The sequence below is a fragment of the Trematomus bernacchii genome, unplaced genomic scaffold, assembly GCF_902827165.1.
Source record: "Trematomus bernacchii unplaced genomic scaffold, fTreBer1.1, whole genome shotgun sequence".
In the NCBI taxonomy this organism is placed as follows: Eukaryota; Metazoa; Chordata; class Actinopteri; order Perciformes; family Nototheniidae; genus Trematomus; species Trematomus bernacchii.
In genome coordinates this window covers 16,759,262-16,776,276 of record NW_022987739.1, presented here as the reverse complement: position 1 = coordinate 16,776,276, position 17,015 = coordinate 16,759,262, and the positions used below count along the sequence as shown (strand labels likewise).

The window sequence follows — 17,015 nt, the reverse complement described above, 5'->3', positions numbered from 1 at the left end:
TTAAACACATTTTAGAAAATCAATTCACACAAGTAACCACAGTTAAAGTACTGAATTTACTACAAACTGGTTCTTACAGTAAGTGCTCAATTATTGATAGATTCGACAATTTGACTTCAAACAAAACAACAATTCCTCTTTGGCTCAACTGGTTACAACGGGTAGACCTGAAACATGTCAACAGAGGTTATAAGTAGACATTATTTTAAGGGATGGATGGTAACTACATGTTGGGCTCTACAGCACTTCAAATGTAGATCATTCAATTATCTGTAAACTTTATTCAGTAATGGCCCAAAATATTGGACACTTTATTAGAATTCATCCTGATGTTGACAAAAAAATGTCATGGCAATCAATTCGATATTTGAGACATTTCTCTGAAAGCCACAAATGTCATCTTGGCGCTAGACAAAAAGTCACGGGATCAATAAACAGAATTGAATGGCAGTCCATCCAATAGTTTTTGAGATTGTTTAGTCTTGAACAAATTGAGTGATCGACTGACATCGCCATAGATACATAAAGCCATTCCACTAGTGTTGTTAATAAAAGCTACATTTGCAATTACTTGGTCTTTAACTTCAATTTATTTGACACTGCTGTTGATTTAGTGGCTAATGTGCATGGGAAAAAACGGAATTATGCAGTGATTGAATTATGTAATAAAACAATTAGGTAAATTAACTCTGACTGTGTCTTCTCCCCATGTTTCCAGGTGAACATCTGAGGATGTGCCCTCAGGGTCCGACTTGTTGTACCACCACCATGGAGGAGAACCTGGCGGGTCTCAGCAGCAGAGAAACAGAGGGGCTGATCAGAGAGGCCGGCAGGTCGCTGCAGTCCGCCTTCAATGCTCTCCACAGGAGTTTTGACAGTAAGTAGGGTGTGTGTGTGTTTTTTCGAATGATAGATGCTCATTACCAGCTGAGCTCAATACCAAAGCTTCACCAGTGTGCCCAGAGGAGTATGACATTACTATGTTTTGTATTTGTAAATTTGTGTTTGGTGCAAGCTCCGACTGTGCTTCGCGCTCAATCCTGCCGCTTCAATAATGATGGGGTGTGTGAGTGTGTGTGTGTGTGTGTGGGAGGATGTGTCCTGTGCGTCAAGGGGACCCCTGACTGGGTGTTATAATGAGAGCAGAGTCAGCCAGACACAATGAAACGTGATAAGCTGATGCCCTGGTCTCAAAGGGGCACACACACACACACACACACACACACACACACACACACACACACACACACACACACACACACACACACACACACACACACACACACACACACACACACACACACACACACACACACACACACACACACACACACACACACACACACACAGAGGGGTGTCCCCCGGGGCAGTGGCTGGTTCAGCTAATGAGCAGTTGACCCACTGAGGAGCCGAGGCTGCAGATCGCTGCACATCAGAGGAAGAGAGTGATGGATGGAGGAGGAAAGAGAAGGAAAGACTGAGTGTGACCACTAACAACAGATAGACAGACGAATGCAGCAAGTGAGAAATGTGTCATTAGTAGAGTCTTTTAAAATAAAAAATGAAAAATAAAAGCAGAAAAAAGAGAAGCAGGAGGACTTGTCAGCGGAGGAGGACAGTATTATTAGTCTGGAGGCAGCGGGCCACCTCAGTAGCAGTAATGTGTCCGCCCATCTGGTTGTGGTTAGAACAGGCTGGCACCGGTCCACAGCCTTTGAAGCACGGGGGGGAAAAGCCCAGACCTATTTACTGCAGAGACAGCGAGCTGACTCTCTTATTCTTTCAGTTTGACCTCTTTATCGCTCTCTATCCACCTGGCTGCGAAGAGACATGTCTGGGAAACCTTTAAATGTAAAATAAATGGGTTAAATATTTAAATCTGGTACATTAAATGGCATTAATTATTTTCTCGTGTTTTATATTGTTTTTACATAGTGTATGGGAGTTTTTCAGTCTGTGGTTATAAGTATGGTTTTATTGTCTCGTGTGTTTACATTTGTTTTTTCTCCTTTTGGTTTTGTCCAAATGTATTTATGCTGCTTTTTATATATTTATTGATGTACAGCCCTTTGGTCAACTCTGTTGTATTTAAATGTGCTATATAAATAAAGTTGGGTTGGATTGGATTGGATTAATTATCCTCCATAAGAATTGAAATTGCTAGTTATTGGATACATTTCTACAAAATAAAATGATACTGCATTAATCCATATTTTTTCCTTAACAATTAATCAAATCAGTGTGTGTAAAGTAAAACTCACAGAGAATAATCATCCGACTCTCAGCTGTACAGAGAGTTTTAGTTTTACGGCAAACAACTTCACTGTCTCTCCACTTTCTTAGTGATGTTTACAGAGGAAACAGTGTGATAAACCCACTGTACGCTACACACCTAGCACCAATATATACAGGATTCACCAGGTGTAGGAGTTTGTGAAGGCAAACACTGAGTTAAACAGAGTGAATGCTTGACCTACAACAGTCAGGTAGACAGAACAAATAAATCCAATAAATACTGTGAAGAAACAACCCCTTTCCTCATCTCTGTTGTTGTTGTTTTCTTCTCCTCTCCTTATTTCTCTTCTCCTTCTGTCTTTCCTTTGTCCCTCTCTCTCTTCTCGCCTCCTCCAGCCTACTTCACTGAGCTGCACGGCCGCTCTGAGCGCTCCCTGCAGGAGGTGCTGTCTCCTCTCGGCCCCCTGTACTCCCAGAACACGCGTCTCTACGCAGAGCTCTACACCAACCTGCGACAGTACTACAGGGGCTCCGCTCTCAACCTGGACGAGACCCTCACTGAGTTCTGGTCCCAACTCCTGGAGCGCACCTTTAAAATCTCTGCTCCTACAGATGTGAGTGAAGAAGTGAAAGTAGAAGACATTATGCCACATTATGAAAAAGGGACTGATGCAGAGGATGATGAAAAGATAATAATTTAAATAGTAAAGCAGAAACCAGAGTGACCTTCTAAATACGAGTTCACATTATGGCCTCTGTTTTGGATATTTAATAAAACCATGATAACTATCATGTGAAATAGACCAAATTATATTCAAATGGGAGTGCTTGAAATGTTAATCGACACGATTAAAGGATTTGGTGAACTAGTTCTCCTGATTCATTCAGCTGCTAACGGTTCTCCCTCTCTTCAGTTCCTGCTTTATTTCTGACTCATAAGGAAAATAATTTTCCAAAAGTAAAATTTTTAGACCCATCACCTGTCTTGAATTCTCATATTTTATTATTTTTAAATGGATAACCAGTGGCATGGAGTAGATGCATTTCTGAATCTCTTATGGTGCCATACTTTGTTAAACTACAAGGCTTAGTGTAATCACAATGTTCCTGGCCGGTGACCTTTGTAGCAGGCAAAAACAAAATAACTAATAACATCTTCTTCATTTTCCCTCCCTGTCACCTCTCGCAGGTCACCCTGTCAGACGACTATCTTGAATGTGTTGCTAAGCAACAGGAGACGCTGCGGCCATTTGGTGACGTCCCGCGGGACATGAAGGCGAAGCTGATCCGTGCTTTTGTCACAGCCAGGTCGTTTGTCCAGGGGCTGATCATCAGCGGAGAGGTGGTCAGGAAGGTCTCCCAGGTGAGAGTCTGTGTGTGTGTGTGTGTGTGTGTGTGTGTGTGTGTGTGTGTGTGTGTGTGTGTGTGTGTGTGTTGTGTGTGTGTGTGTGTGTGTGTGTGTGTGTGTGTGTATGTGTGTGTGTGTGTGTGTGTGTGTGTGTGTGTGTGTGTGTGTGTGTGTGTGCATGTGGGTGGGTATGTGTACATAAGACGTAAACAGAGAAAGAGTGAGTCAGACCGAGAGAGACAGGATGAGTTCTTGATGTGAGAGAGAGTTTGTGTATTATTTACAGAAAATCGTGTCTGTTTCAAAGAACTGCTATGGCTGCTTCCTAGGAAATCAGATATGATGGATGAATGTTTGTCACACCCAAACTGTCAGATAAAAATGTCTCCACCCTAAATAAAAAAAAAAAAGAAGGTAATCAGAAAATTAAGCTCCAGACGTTGCCATCAGAACAAAGCTATCATTTTGACGACTACAGTTTGCTGTCAAAAATGGGTGTGAGGATGTTTATCTTGCTCTCAATCCAGTTATTTCCCAACATTCAGAGACAAGTGACTGATGTGACTGGGTGTTTGTTCTACCATGTATAAATGTGAATATCCTTACAGTACCAGGCATAAATACGATTCTATTTAAATCTGCTTGATAATAGCTACACCATTGTCATGAGGGCAGACTTTTTACTTCAGCACAACCGTGATGTAACATCATGACACAAATTAATGCAGACTTGATGTCGACAGTGATGGATTACATAAAACTCTAGTCGGTGGACTGATTTTCAAACTGCACTGAAATAAATGCATGAAGGCTGGTCGGAATATGCCTTCAAATATGAAAAACTGCATAGCATGCTTTTGTAAGCAAAACTGGATCTTCCATCTTGCTATCATACTGGTGTAATACCTCTACTACCTGCCCCCCTTCTTAGAGGTGTCCGTATAACATCTCTGCAGGATAGTTGTTAAAAAAAACTCCACTGTGGAACTGGACACCTTTCACGACTCAGAAGCTGACAGTGTAACAGAAACCCTGGACTGTATAAAGATAAGGAAGGCCATCACAGCTTTTCTGTTCTCTTGTGTCTCATATAATTTTACAATACTGCCCTCTACTGTTCATCATGTTCCTTAAGCTGTTAATACTGGTGTACATGTCCCTCATGGAGAAAAGTCTCCAATGGAAAGGGGAAGGAAAGAGCTAAACAACCACAATGTACTACTGTGCATATCAACAGTGCATTAAAGGGATAGAAGAAGAATCGGGACTGTAGTAAAGCATACTCTTGCAGTATTAAATGCCCTTCTTTCACTACTGACTCTGATGATACTAATATTTTTTTTTCTAACCTCTCCAGGTTCATCTGAGTCCAGAGTGTACGAAGGCCCTGATGAAGCTGGTGTACTGCCCCCACTGCCGCGGCACGGCCTCCCTCAAACCCTGCTCCAACTACTGCTCCAACGTCATGAAGGGCTGCCTGGCCAACCAAGCTGACCTGGACCCGGAGTGGCAGAACCTTATAGGTGAGACTCAGAGATGGAAGGGGTGGTTTGGATGTGTGAAGTGGGGTTGTATGAGTTACTTATCTATAGTCAGTGTGACAGCATGCCAATAAAAGTTTGGTTAGTTTGAATTCACACAATTACACAACATAACCAACTATCCTGGCAGCAACTCCTGTGTTCTGCGTGCTAAAATTACAGTTTTTTTCAATGGAGTTTGATGTCTTTGAAGAGACATTGGTAGTCATTTTGGGCCATTGGATTGAATCATTTGAATCATGTTTTATTTTATTTATCACATCCCTGCATGATATATTTTAATAAGATTTGAACAATGTTCATGCCTTCCCTTTTTTCCAGCTACAAATATTTGCCCTCTGCTTATGGCGCATTTCCACTGCAGGGCCTCGCACGGCTTAGTACGGTATAGTTAGGCCTTGGTAGGCCAGGCTCACTTTATGCTGCGTTTCCATTACAGTTTAGTAGCTGGGGCAGTAACTATAGTAACGCAGTGAAGGCGGAGCCGTGACGTCATCTTCAATGCGAACCACAGAAAAACAACATCAGCCGTTAGCTGTTAGCACTCAGAGCTCACAGCTCCTCATATCTGTTCAGAAACTAGACAAAAGTTAAACAAGTACAAACCACAGACTGTCTGTGTCATGGCGAATACAGTCGCTGGTTTATTTATGTCTGTATAGGCCGTTGTTGTGAGTGTGGACGGTCGGAGCATATACAACGTTAGCTTAGCCGATCTCCATTCAGAAAACACGCATTTTAAAAGGTTTTTCGCCTGCCGTCTGTCTGCAGACTTGTCAAAGCATTAATTCATGGTTTATACTAACCGGTATCAGTATGTTGTTACTTCGGCATCATTTTGAAACGTGTATTACAATTAAATCACGGTAAAATATGTTCATTGTGTTGTAGTTGTAGCCCCCTTGCCAGCGATTCTCTCACTAGTTTAGCATACTCAGCCCGGTTGTTGGCCCGGAAAGAACCTGGATTTTGGAGGGCCAGAAAACTGTGAAACAGTATCTGTTAGCCGGAACTACCCCTAGTGGAAACGCAACAAAAAACGGGCCGGGTTTGGCACGGCACGCTTAAACCGTGCTACACGCTGCAGTGGAAATGCGCCATTTTATGTTTATGTTTATTAAGGATCCCCATTAGCTTTTGCTCTTGACAAAAGCTACTCTTCCTGGGGTCCGACACTTAAAACAATACAACAATAATACAACAATAATACAAAAACATTCAAGACATAAATCCTGACATCATTAACAACATTAACAACATCATCAACAATCTCATCCACTTACAACATCAATCTCAGCCAAGGATGAGTGCACAAGACACCCACCAGTACAAAGCATGAGATCAAATTAAATTAGGGTTCACAGCTCACAAGGGTACATGGTCATTAGTAGATGGCCCTTCAATCTCTTCTTGAAAGAGGCTCTGGACTCTATTTCAGCAAGGTAGTTTGGCAATGAGTTCCATTCCTTTATAGCTCTATAAGTCACAGAAGGTTTCAGAAGATTGGTCCTGGGTTTAGGTGCCAGTAGATGGCCTGATGTAGCTTGTCTAGTCCTATGGTCATGCTCGTCTCTTGTGTAAACTATTTGATCATAAAAATACAGTGGTTTTTTGCTAAATTGGACATTTTTTAGAAAAGTGATAACACGAGATTGCAGACGTTTCTCAACCGGAAGCCATGATAGGTTTCTATGCATAACTCCAATATGAGTGCGCTTCGAACAGTGGAGAGCTAGTCTGGCAGCCTTGTTTTGAGCTATTTGTAATTTCTGTATATGTGTTTTTGCTGCTGATGACCATATGACCGGACAGTACTCAAGATGTGACAAAACCAGAGACTGAATGACTTGTTTCAAAGTGGTTGGTGTTACATACTTTGTACGTTTTCTCGTCACAGCTATGCTCCTTCCCATTTTAGTTACGATACTGTCTATTTGCTTTGTCCACTGTAAACCAGAATCAAGAACAATGCCAAGCAACTTAGTCTCGTTTACCTGTTCCACTGGCTGACCAGCCAGTGTCAGGCTTAATTGAGGATTGCTGCTTAACATATGTCTGGATCCGAACAGCAATGTTGAGTACCAGTTTGTTATTGTTGTCCCAGTCTGCTATGGCTTTGATCTCTATTTTAAGTAGATTGTTTAACTCACTGCATGTTGATGCTGTACTGTACATTGTGGAATCATCAGCATACATTATTACACTGGACTTATTTAATACGTAAGGAAGGTCATTTGTGAATATAGAATACAACAAAGGCCCAAGCGAACTCCCCTGTGGGACCCCACACTGCAACACCTTACTTTCAGAAAAGCTCCCATTGAAAAAGACTCGCTGCCTTCTCCTAGTCAGGTAGCTCTCCATCCAACACATAGCAACAGAACCAAAGCCATAGCATTTGAGTTTGTTCAGCAGCAGACTGTGATCGATTACATCAAAAGCTGCGCTAAAGTCTAACATGACAGCTCCTACAAGCCTCCTATCATCCATGCTCTTTAACCAGTCGTCGGTCATTTGTGCAAGTGCTGTACTTGTAGAGTGACCATCTCTATAGGCATGTTGGTAGTTCGTTGTCAGATTGTTACTTGAAAAGTATTATTGAATTTGGGTGTATACTATCTTTTCTATTAATTTACTTAACACTGGGAGGAGACTTATAGGTCGAATATTGGAACCAGCAAAGGTTTTTCTTTTATCCTTGGGTAATGGGATGACCTTGGCTTCCTTCCAGATCTCGGGGCACACGCCTTGCTCTAAACTTTTATTAAAAATGTGACTCAATGGCTTGGATATGTATTTGGCCGTCATTTTGAGCAGTTTACCATCCAAGTCGTCAATCCCAGGAGATTTATCATCGGACAGATGTAAAAGCATATTTTCAACATATTCTTCTGTAACATTGTGGAATTCAAACATGCACTGCTTTTCCCTCATGATACGATCTTTAATGATGTGATGTGACACTGTGTCCTCGACTGCACCCATGGCATTCCTGAGCTTGTCTACTTTATTTGTAAAATAATCATTAAAATGATTTGCAATATCTGCTGGCTTTACCCTCGGTTTCTATAAAGGAAGGATGCATGTTTGAGTTCCTCCCCATTATGTTATTCAATATTTTCCATAATTTCTTTCCATCATTCTTAGAATCACTGATTTCCTGCATGTAGTATTCCCTCTTTCTACATTTATTCAATTTGGTTACCGCATTTCTTAGTTTACACAGTAATGTTGTTTGTCACATAGAGAACCTGTTCTGTCTGCAGTTTTTTTAGCATCATCTCGTTGGACCATTAAACTTCTCATCTCGTCATTCAACCAAAGTGCACACTTTGACCGGGTAGACCATTTTCTCATAGGAACATGCTGATCGGCAAGACTTCATAAATACTCCCAGTGCTTTTTCTGGGTTTTCCTCATGGCAAACATCAAACCATTGCACATTATTTACCTCCTCTACAAATTGTTCCTGATTAAACCCCTTATAAGACCTTCTATAATTGATCTTGGAGCCAGCCTTAGGTATTTTGCTCTTGCGTACTATAGCAACTAAGTTATGATAACTAAAGCCAACTGTGAGTGACAACACTTTAGTGCAGTGCTCTGGCCTGTTAGTATAGATGTGGTCAATGCAGGTCGTTGTAATAGCCGCCATTAAATGCCTGCATGTCAAATACACTTGATCGTTTAAAGAAACACTAAAGAAAGATTTACATTAAAGTCACAATACCTTCCATAGGATATAATCTGCTTGTAGAAATCCGAAAACATAAAAATATGAAACAGAAATAGAACTCAAAATAAAGTGCAGCTGAGGCACCCGTCAGCGAATATTACGCATGGGTTAATAAACTAGGTCTGGGCAAAAGTTGTTTCTGTGCATTTTATTTTATTGATCCCAGATCATAAAGTTCAACCGTTTTCTTGTCTATTGCTTGCCTCGTGCTTACCCTATGGAAAAAAAAACGTATGCCTACCGGGTGCACCGAGGCCACCACCACCTGTTCCAAAATAATCACCAGGTCCCCAATAAGGCCTTGTGCAATAACCACTGGTACAGTGCAGAGTCCTTCTTATGTGGCACTTGGTGACTTATACTATGTTGTGACCAAAGAGACTTGAGACTAATCTAGTATTGTTCCCAAAAAACCTCTGAGTTTATCCAAAAATATGTCTCTTCCTATTTCCTCCATTCAGACACCATGATCCAGGTGGCCTCTAGCTTCAGCACGGAGCCAAGCCTCGATGTGGTTCTCTCCTCTATCCCTGCTCGAATATATGAGGCTGTTCACTTCCTGCAGGAAAACCTGGACAAATTCACAGACAAGGTAAGACACCTTACTTTGTCTGATCACTCACTATATTTCCCTCTCCAGTGTCATTCTAGTTTATGTCTGCAATCCTGTTCCCTTAGAATTATTAGTGAAACCTTTCAACTGTTTATTAGATTGTTCCCTTGGTAAATATAATTAAGGAGTGTGCAATATCACATTTACTATCCTCAAGGAGTGCTTACCTTGAGGATATTAGAAGCAAAGCTGCAGCAACAACACGCTCACCCTCTCACCACTAGATTTATTGGTGTTATAGATGTATCCTTCAAATTAGGCTGCTGGGCAACATTATTAAATTGCTGGGCTGCCATAATTATACCGAACTATATATCAACGTCACATTTATTGGACAAGCAGTAATTGCAGCTATAAGCGTTCTTGACCTTGTTTTAATACCAGCAGTGTTATATTCTCATATTTTTATTATAGTGGAATGTTTTTAGAGTCTGTTAATTTCTGTCTCCAAGCAAAGATGTGTCTATTGTGACCTCCAGTGGACATTTTTAATATCGCGGAAATGTTGCAATGCAGACTAAAAAGTAATTGTTAGAGCTATATGAATGAATATGAATATGATTTTAAAGTATACAGTCTTCGCTGTGTGCTTGTGTTGATGTTTGTCTGTAAATCTGTGTGTGTGTGTGTGTGTGTGTGTGTGTGTGTGTGTGTGTGTGTGTGTGTGTGTGTGTGTGTGTGTGTGTGTGTGTGTGTGTGTGTGTGTGTGTGTGTGTGTGTGTGTGTGTGTGTGTGTGTGTGTGTGTGTGTGTGTGTGTGTGTGTGTGTGTGTGTGTGTGTGTGTGTGTGTGTGTGTGTGTGTGTGTGTGTGTGTGTGTGTAGGTGTACCAGACATGTGGAAACCCAGGTGAACTAGGAACAGGAAGTCCCAGTGTTCATGAGCAGAGGAAAAGGAGCAGCTCTCTGACCGCATCCGAGTACAAACCCTCTCCAACCGCTGGGCTCAGACTGGAGATGCAGGTTTGTGCGCGTACAAGTATCATATATGTCTACACACATGTCTCACTCTGAATGACGAGATTTAAAATAAAGTCATAGAAATTGTTTTAATGTGATTTTACGTGAAAGATTTTAGGGCACAGCAGGATTTGTTTTAAAGATAAAGATGTAATGAGTGAAAAGTGATGAAAGGGTTATTATGAGATGAGTTTAATCACTGATTTCTTTGTTTTGTTTATGAATCATGTTTTTTTTTATAGAAAACAGATACATTCCTGGCTATATCTTGTTTTATTATAATGATTTTGATTAATGATTTACATATATTTTAGGTACCATAGCTATTCTGCCCCGGTTACATTTTTAAATTATATTAAATGTGATTTAAAACATATTATTTGTTTTGGATTGTATAACCAGAAATTAAAAAAATATTTTCCTTGTCCTCAGGTGTCCGATCTGTCCAGTAAGCTGAGGGAGATGCGGCAGTACTGGATCCAGCTCCCTGTGGCTCTCTGCAGCAAACTGGCAGCAGGGGGCGCCAATAAGGAAAAATGCTGGAACGGGGTTACTAAAGCCAGGTGAGGAAGAAACCTGCTGACCTGACTGACCTCACACAAGTTATTTCATCTTTAAATGTGACATCTAGTTGACCTGATCCTCAATCTTCAAAATGACCATCAAATCCCTACAACGTCCAAACATCACATTACATGTTTTTTTAACCAAAGCAACGTACAATAAGTAGATACAGAATAGCAACTAAGATACGGCAGATTCAGTTCCAAAGTTGGGATAAGCTTATATCAAGATTTATATGGGGGGGTAAAAGACCTAGGATAAGATATACCACACTGCAATTGCCTAAAGAAAAAGGGGGACTGGCACTTCCAAACCTAAAGGAATATTATCATGCAGCACAACTACGTCCTCTCATTTACTGGTGCAACTCATAGACTGGTGCAACTCCGATTACATAGCCTGCTGGAAAGACATCGAAATACTTACATATGAGTCCCCAATTCAACCACTCATAGGGCAAAGAGAAATGCCTCCCCATATTAAAGAAAAGGGAGACCTAGACCCAATAACAACATTTACACTAGAAAAATGGTATTCTATTATTAAACAATTGAAATTGGGAAGGGAACATGGACTATTAGACGGGATAGCCTATGACAAAGGATTCAAACCAGGAAGCTATGACATCCAAGCAATGGACAGAAAATGGTTTAACAGCCATATGCACGGTTATCCAGAAGGGAGAAATGAGAAGCTTCCAAGACCTGAAAAACATTTTTGACCTAGAAAACAAAGACTTATTCAGATATATGCAAATGAGGGACTACTATACAAAAAAGGTTAAGAAAAATGAAGATGACATACAACCTATTGTAAAGATTATTGCACGAGCTTACCATGATGATATTCCCAAAGTTGTGTCTACCCTGTATTCGTGCTCGATGGAAGCCAAAAAAGATTCAACACTCTATGTAAAAACTAAATGGGAAAAAGAACTAAACGAAAGAATCTCAGATGAGATGTGGTATGATATGTGGAAAATGCACCAGACCACTAAACAGTCACACGGATGGAGAGCATTTCTGTGGAAAAACCTAATTTGTTTCTTTTACACACCCAAAATCAATAGTAAACAAACAAACACTCAACAATCATGCTGGAGACTTTGTAAACATCTGGAACCTCACCATACAGATGTGTTTTGGAGCTGCAGTAACATTCAACCTTTCTGGGACTGTGTACACTCTGTTATATGCAAGGTATTAGGCTATAGAATCCCTCAAACCTGTTTAGTATTATACCTGGGACATATGGAAGGATCTGTACATGTCGGAGATCAATACCTGATCAAGATCCTCCTAGCTGCTGGAAAGAAGGCTATCACTAAAAACTGGCTAAAGGCGGAAACACCAAGCTACAGACAATGGGTTAATATTATTGGTAATATCCTAATAATGGAGAAAATCACATACAAGTTGAAAGTAATGGAAGACACATTTCTTAAGGGCTGGGAAAAATGGTTAAGGTACATAACAAAGGAGTCATAAAAAACCAAGCAACATTTGATTACTATGTAGATTGTCTCCGTACAGGCACTGTTCTCTCTGAAATGTAATATTTGTTTGTGTGTAATTTTACCTTGTGAAAAAATCAATAAAAGAAAGTAAAAAATCAATAAAAAGAATAGCAACTAGGATCAGCTTTAAAAAAGAAAAGGGTCTAATAACATTTAATTTCACGTCAACATTAGAATACTTTTTTGTAACCAAAACTTACTTTGACAATCCATTTCTTCTGAAGTTAATTCAAATATTTTAGGTTGTTTTTTCTTTGCTGTTATGCATTTTTTATTAGAATCCTTTAACCCATGTTGAAGTTAACATTGCTCATGCAACAAAGCTTTTAAATAAACAACTCCTTTTCATCCTTCCACATAATACTGGAGTGTGTAATAATACACTTTCAAGGTCTGTAATCTGTTCTTCACAAGTGTAATTTATGCAGCACATAGACAACAAGACATTACAGACAGAAAACCTGTGTCCTGCAGCACTTAAAGACACTTCTGAGGTCAGGAATATAAGAGTAGGCAGCAACTAGCTTCTGATAATGTCGCTATTAAACATGCCAGATCGCTTCTCGTTGAAGGCCATCTCTATCCTTTGTGTGGTAACAAAAGATGCAATAGATAGATAGATGGATACTTTATTGATCCCAATTTGGGAAAATATTTTAATATCAATCAATAGGCTATTTCTTAAAATGTTTTAATAAATGTTAATCTATTTTAAGGTGGTATTACATGACATTTCTTCCACATACAGTGATTTTAAATCCTGCCGAGATTCACATCCAGAACACTCGCAGTGATCACCACCCCCACAGCCTCCTTTATCTATGTGTAAATGAGTTATAAAATAATTTGAAGTTGATCTGAACCCCCCCCCACCAACACACACACATACACCTCACATATGTTTAAGTGGTTGGATTACAGCTAAGTGTTAAACACAACAATCCGAGATAGGCATTTGTTTTCAAATAAACAAATAATGACATAGAACTGTGCTTAAAACACCTTTCAACAAACAGAGCCTCTCCCTTACATTCTTACATATTTATTTTAAAAATCTGCCCTATTGTTGTTGCCACACATTGTTCACCTATCCCTCCATTCCTCAAATCAGGTACCTTCCAGAGGTGATGGGTGACGGCCTGGCCAATCAGATCAACAACCCTGAAGTGGAGCTGGACATCACAAAGCCAGACATGACTATCCGGCAGCAGATCATGCAACTCAAAATCATGAGCAACAGGCTGAAAAACGCAATGGAAGGCAACGACGTGGACTTCCAGGATGCCAGTGGGTCATCTTCTTACAATTGCACTGAAAGCAGTTTTAGACAAACCTTGTCTATTCTGTTATGTTTTTGATGAGGTTATTTTATTGCCTGATTCTTTATGTTAAACCAGAACAAGGGCTTCTAACTAATGACACCTCATCTTAATTCACACATTGATTCCATTCATGAAGGTCAAAAACGTCCCCAATCAAGAGATTGCCACTTAGAAACATGTAATAAGGAACGATTAACGGGACGACCTTCTTGAACAAAAATGAGAAAAAGGAATCTCCTCATCTGTTTTTTGAAAAAGTAAAGTATTAAACAACTTCCTATTAAAAATGTGTTTCCCCTCTCTCTGTAATCGTCTCCCTAGGTGATGACATCAGCGGCTCAGGAAGCGGGATGTGTTCCAGTGTTCAGTGTCATCGGAACAGAGCATTAGACTACTCGCCAGACATAACCCGAGCCAGGGGGGCCGCCACGTTTCAAACCCGCCTCTGTGGACTCCTACTCCTGCTCCCATTGGCCAGCCTGCTGCTTCAGCGATGATGGACCGTCGCCTACTCCAGTCAGACTCTGAAGGGTAGAGGAGGGCGGAACCACGGGACGGACAAAAAGGGGCTTGGTGGGGAGGGGGGTGTTACGTAACTTTGCCAAAAAAATGAAATGAAAAAGACATTTTGGGGAATGAATGGACAACATTTTCTTTGACCGCGAGGAGCAAAATTTGACAGTGACAATTTTTCTTTATTTCGTTTTGCTCAGTTATTATGTCTTAGAGTGTGATTCAGTTTGTTGAGCTGGTTTCAATGGATTGTCGGAAGAAAAAGGAGACGAGGAAGACGAAAAGAATGACTGCTGTTGATGATGAAGATGATGATGGGGATATTGGTAATGATGTATTGACACTCTATCAGGTCCATTTAGCTCCAGTTTCCAGTCAGCAGGCGGCAGAGCTCAAAATATGTTTTGCTCCGACATGTGGTGCGATCAACAAGGTTTTAGTTTTTTTTACTTCTACGCTTTTTAAGTTGAGTCAAGTTGTCTACCTTAACAAACATTGTGTAAGTTGTAAATGTTTGCATACTTTAGCTAAAAGACTGGCACCATATTGAGCCATGAATGTACAGTATAATACTCTATTGGCAATGAATCCCCCCATTATCTGTGATGTAGTCGTCCGGATGTTTTCATGTGTGTTGGCATAAACAGTCAGTATGATTTGTCTGAAATACAAATTATCCCACTCCTGAGATGTTGTGATTGCAAGAGTTTACCTCACTTTTACTGTACAGAAATTGAAAATGACTCATCTCCTATGAAAAGAAATAAGCAGTCTCTTCAAAGGATGTAAACAAACACAGGACACCGTTTTCCTTAAGTCCTGTAATGTTTTCCTTCAATGAAAATCTACACAGGAAACATTTCATGATGCAGTAATCCTACAGAGGACTCCTTGTTGAGAGCACACCAACATAAGGTAACTGTAAATGAAGTCTTAGAAGCAACACATTGGTTCAAACCAAAGCACTTATTACACTGAACACTTTTTTACAAATGTCAACATCGCCCCAATTATGTTGAACATTTGTAACAACCAGTTTACCAGGTTTTGTGACTGCATATGTTGATGGGAAACAATTATTACTAAGAAAACATGTTTTGTACATACAGAACAGGATATCTGCCGAATATTGACAACATGTATACATTTGCCTGGTTATACATCATTTACTCGGCATGCCTTTTTCCATTCTACAACACTTTACTGGTACATACGAGACTCACACAAGTTTCATGCACATACACACTCTGGGGTTGTGTAATAATCTGTATTTAATCACTTTTCATCCATTAAACTCTGTTTGATTATAGCAGTGGCTTTTGAAATGTACATTTTGATTTGATTGGTATAATTAGCATATGTTTAAAAAAAAGCTAGCTCTTTATTTAAAGGGCACTTGAGAAAATAAGCAAAAGGATGTCATGGGGATGTTATCAGCGTGGGTTTTGGGGCTTGAACAGAAAGACTGCATTTTAAATTGGGAGCATTGAGATTAAACGTGCATTTTTAACAGGCAAAAATATTGACATGCATTATGGCGATAGCCTGCAATGTTTATGGATCTTCAGGGACTAAAAGTTTTAGCCATGCTACTGTAGAGTCATGTTTGTCAGTTAGTTCACCATTTTGGTAAAAACAATGATATCTAAACAACAACTACTGCAATATCATTTTGTATGGACATTCATGCTGCAAAGGATGGACTCCAATGATTTTTTGCTTCCTTGACTTTTCGTGTAGCACCACAATTTGGTTGACAGTGTCTCAACAACCATTGGCTGGATTGCCAATCAGTCATTCTTATTACTTTGGTGATCGTCAACCTCTTCATCTGGCGCTATAAACTGCCAAACTAATTAAAATCAGCTCCAGCTGTAAGTGAACTGAAGGTTAACTTAAATGATAAACATGGTAAACATGCCACCTGCTTGTAATTATTCAGTATGTCATTATGCTGATGTTCACATCAAGCACCACTGAGCCACTAGCTTGAAAGGTTGTTTAAACGTCTCTTGCAAGTTCCACAAACTTTATGGAAGTGCTACACTTAATCTCTGGAAAACCCCTTTAAGGTTATTCTGAGTCATCTGATGCAACTCCTCAGGCATGTATCCAAGGATACATTCATTAGAAACAGAGATGAGAACAAGTCCAGTTGCTCTCGTCTTCATTTTTTCCGTTTCTGAGGCTTTGTGGCCACCACACTTAGCCATGACTCAGTCCCTATTGTGCTTGTTTTCTAGAAAAACTAAACTTGCCAGCTGCTCTACAGCTATAAGTAAACATATAGCTCTTTATAACAGGCGCTGACAAGCTGTATGTGTTCCTGCTGGAGAAAAATAGGGCCATGTGTTGTGTGGGGATCAGTGTTGGGTGTAACGTGTTACAAAAGTAACAGAGTTACAGTAATGTATTACTTTTTGCTGTAACGAAGTAATGTAACGCATTACTAATGAAATTTGGTTAATTTACTACCCGTTACAATTCTCAGTAACGCAGTTACAACACATTTTAATCCGAAATTAAATGGTGTTTTGTTTTTTAAGAATTTACCAACATCGCAAGACATTCCGACACCAGAGAAAAATTGTGCGGGTAGATTAGTAAACCTGGTGTTTACCCTTCAGGCTCATCAAGATCACTCCGCTTCGCGTCGGGTTCCCTGATCAG

At 40.1% G+C, this 17,015-nt stretch overlaps 1 protein-coding gene across 1 annotated transcript in view; it reads left to right on the top strand.

Annotated features, from left to right (window-relative positions):
• Nucleotides 1–15,654, top strand: part of LOC117495901 (glypican-1-like) — a 39,458-nt gene extending 23,804 nt beyond the window's left edge. Inside the window, exons 2-10 of the mRNA XM_034147489.1 lie at nt 719–877; nt 2,632–2,849; nt 3,425–3,598; nt 4,941–5,106; nt 9,322–9,452; nt 10,296–10,433; nt 10,863–10,993; nt 13,622–13,797; nt 14,154–15,654. Coding sequence (XP_034003380.1) covers nt 719–877; nt 2,632–2,849; nt 3,425–3,598; nt 4,941–5,106; nt 9,322–9,452; nt 10,296–10,433; nt 10,863–10,993; nt 13,622–13,797; nt 14,154–14,329 — 1,469 coding nt within the window. The 3' untranslated portion in view covers nt 14,330–15,654. The remainder of the gene's footprint in view (nt 1–718; nt 878–2,631; nt 2,850–3,424; nt 3,599–4,940; nt 5,107–9,321; nt 9,453–10,295; nt 10,434–10,862; nt 10,994–13,621; nt 13,798–14,153) is intronic.
• The last annotated feature ends 1,361 nt before the right edge of the window (nt 15,655–17,015 follow it).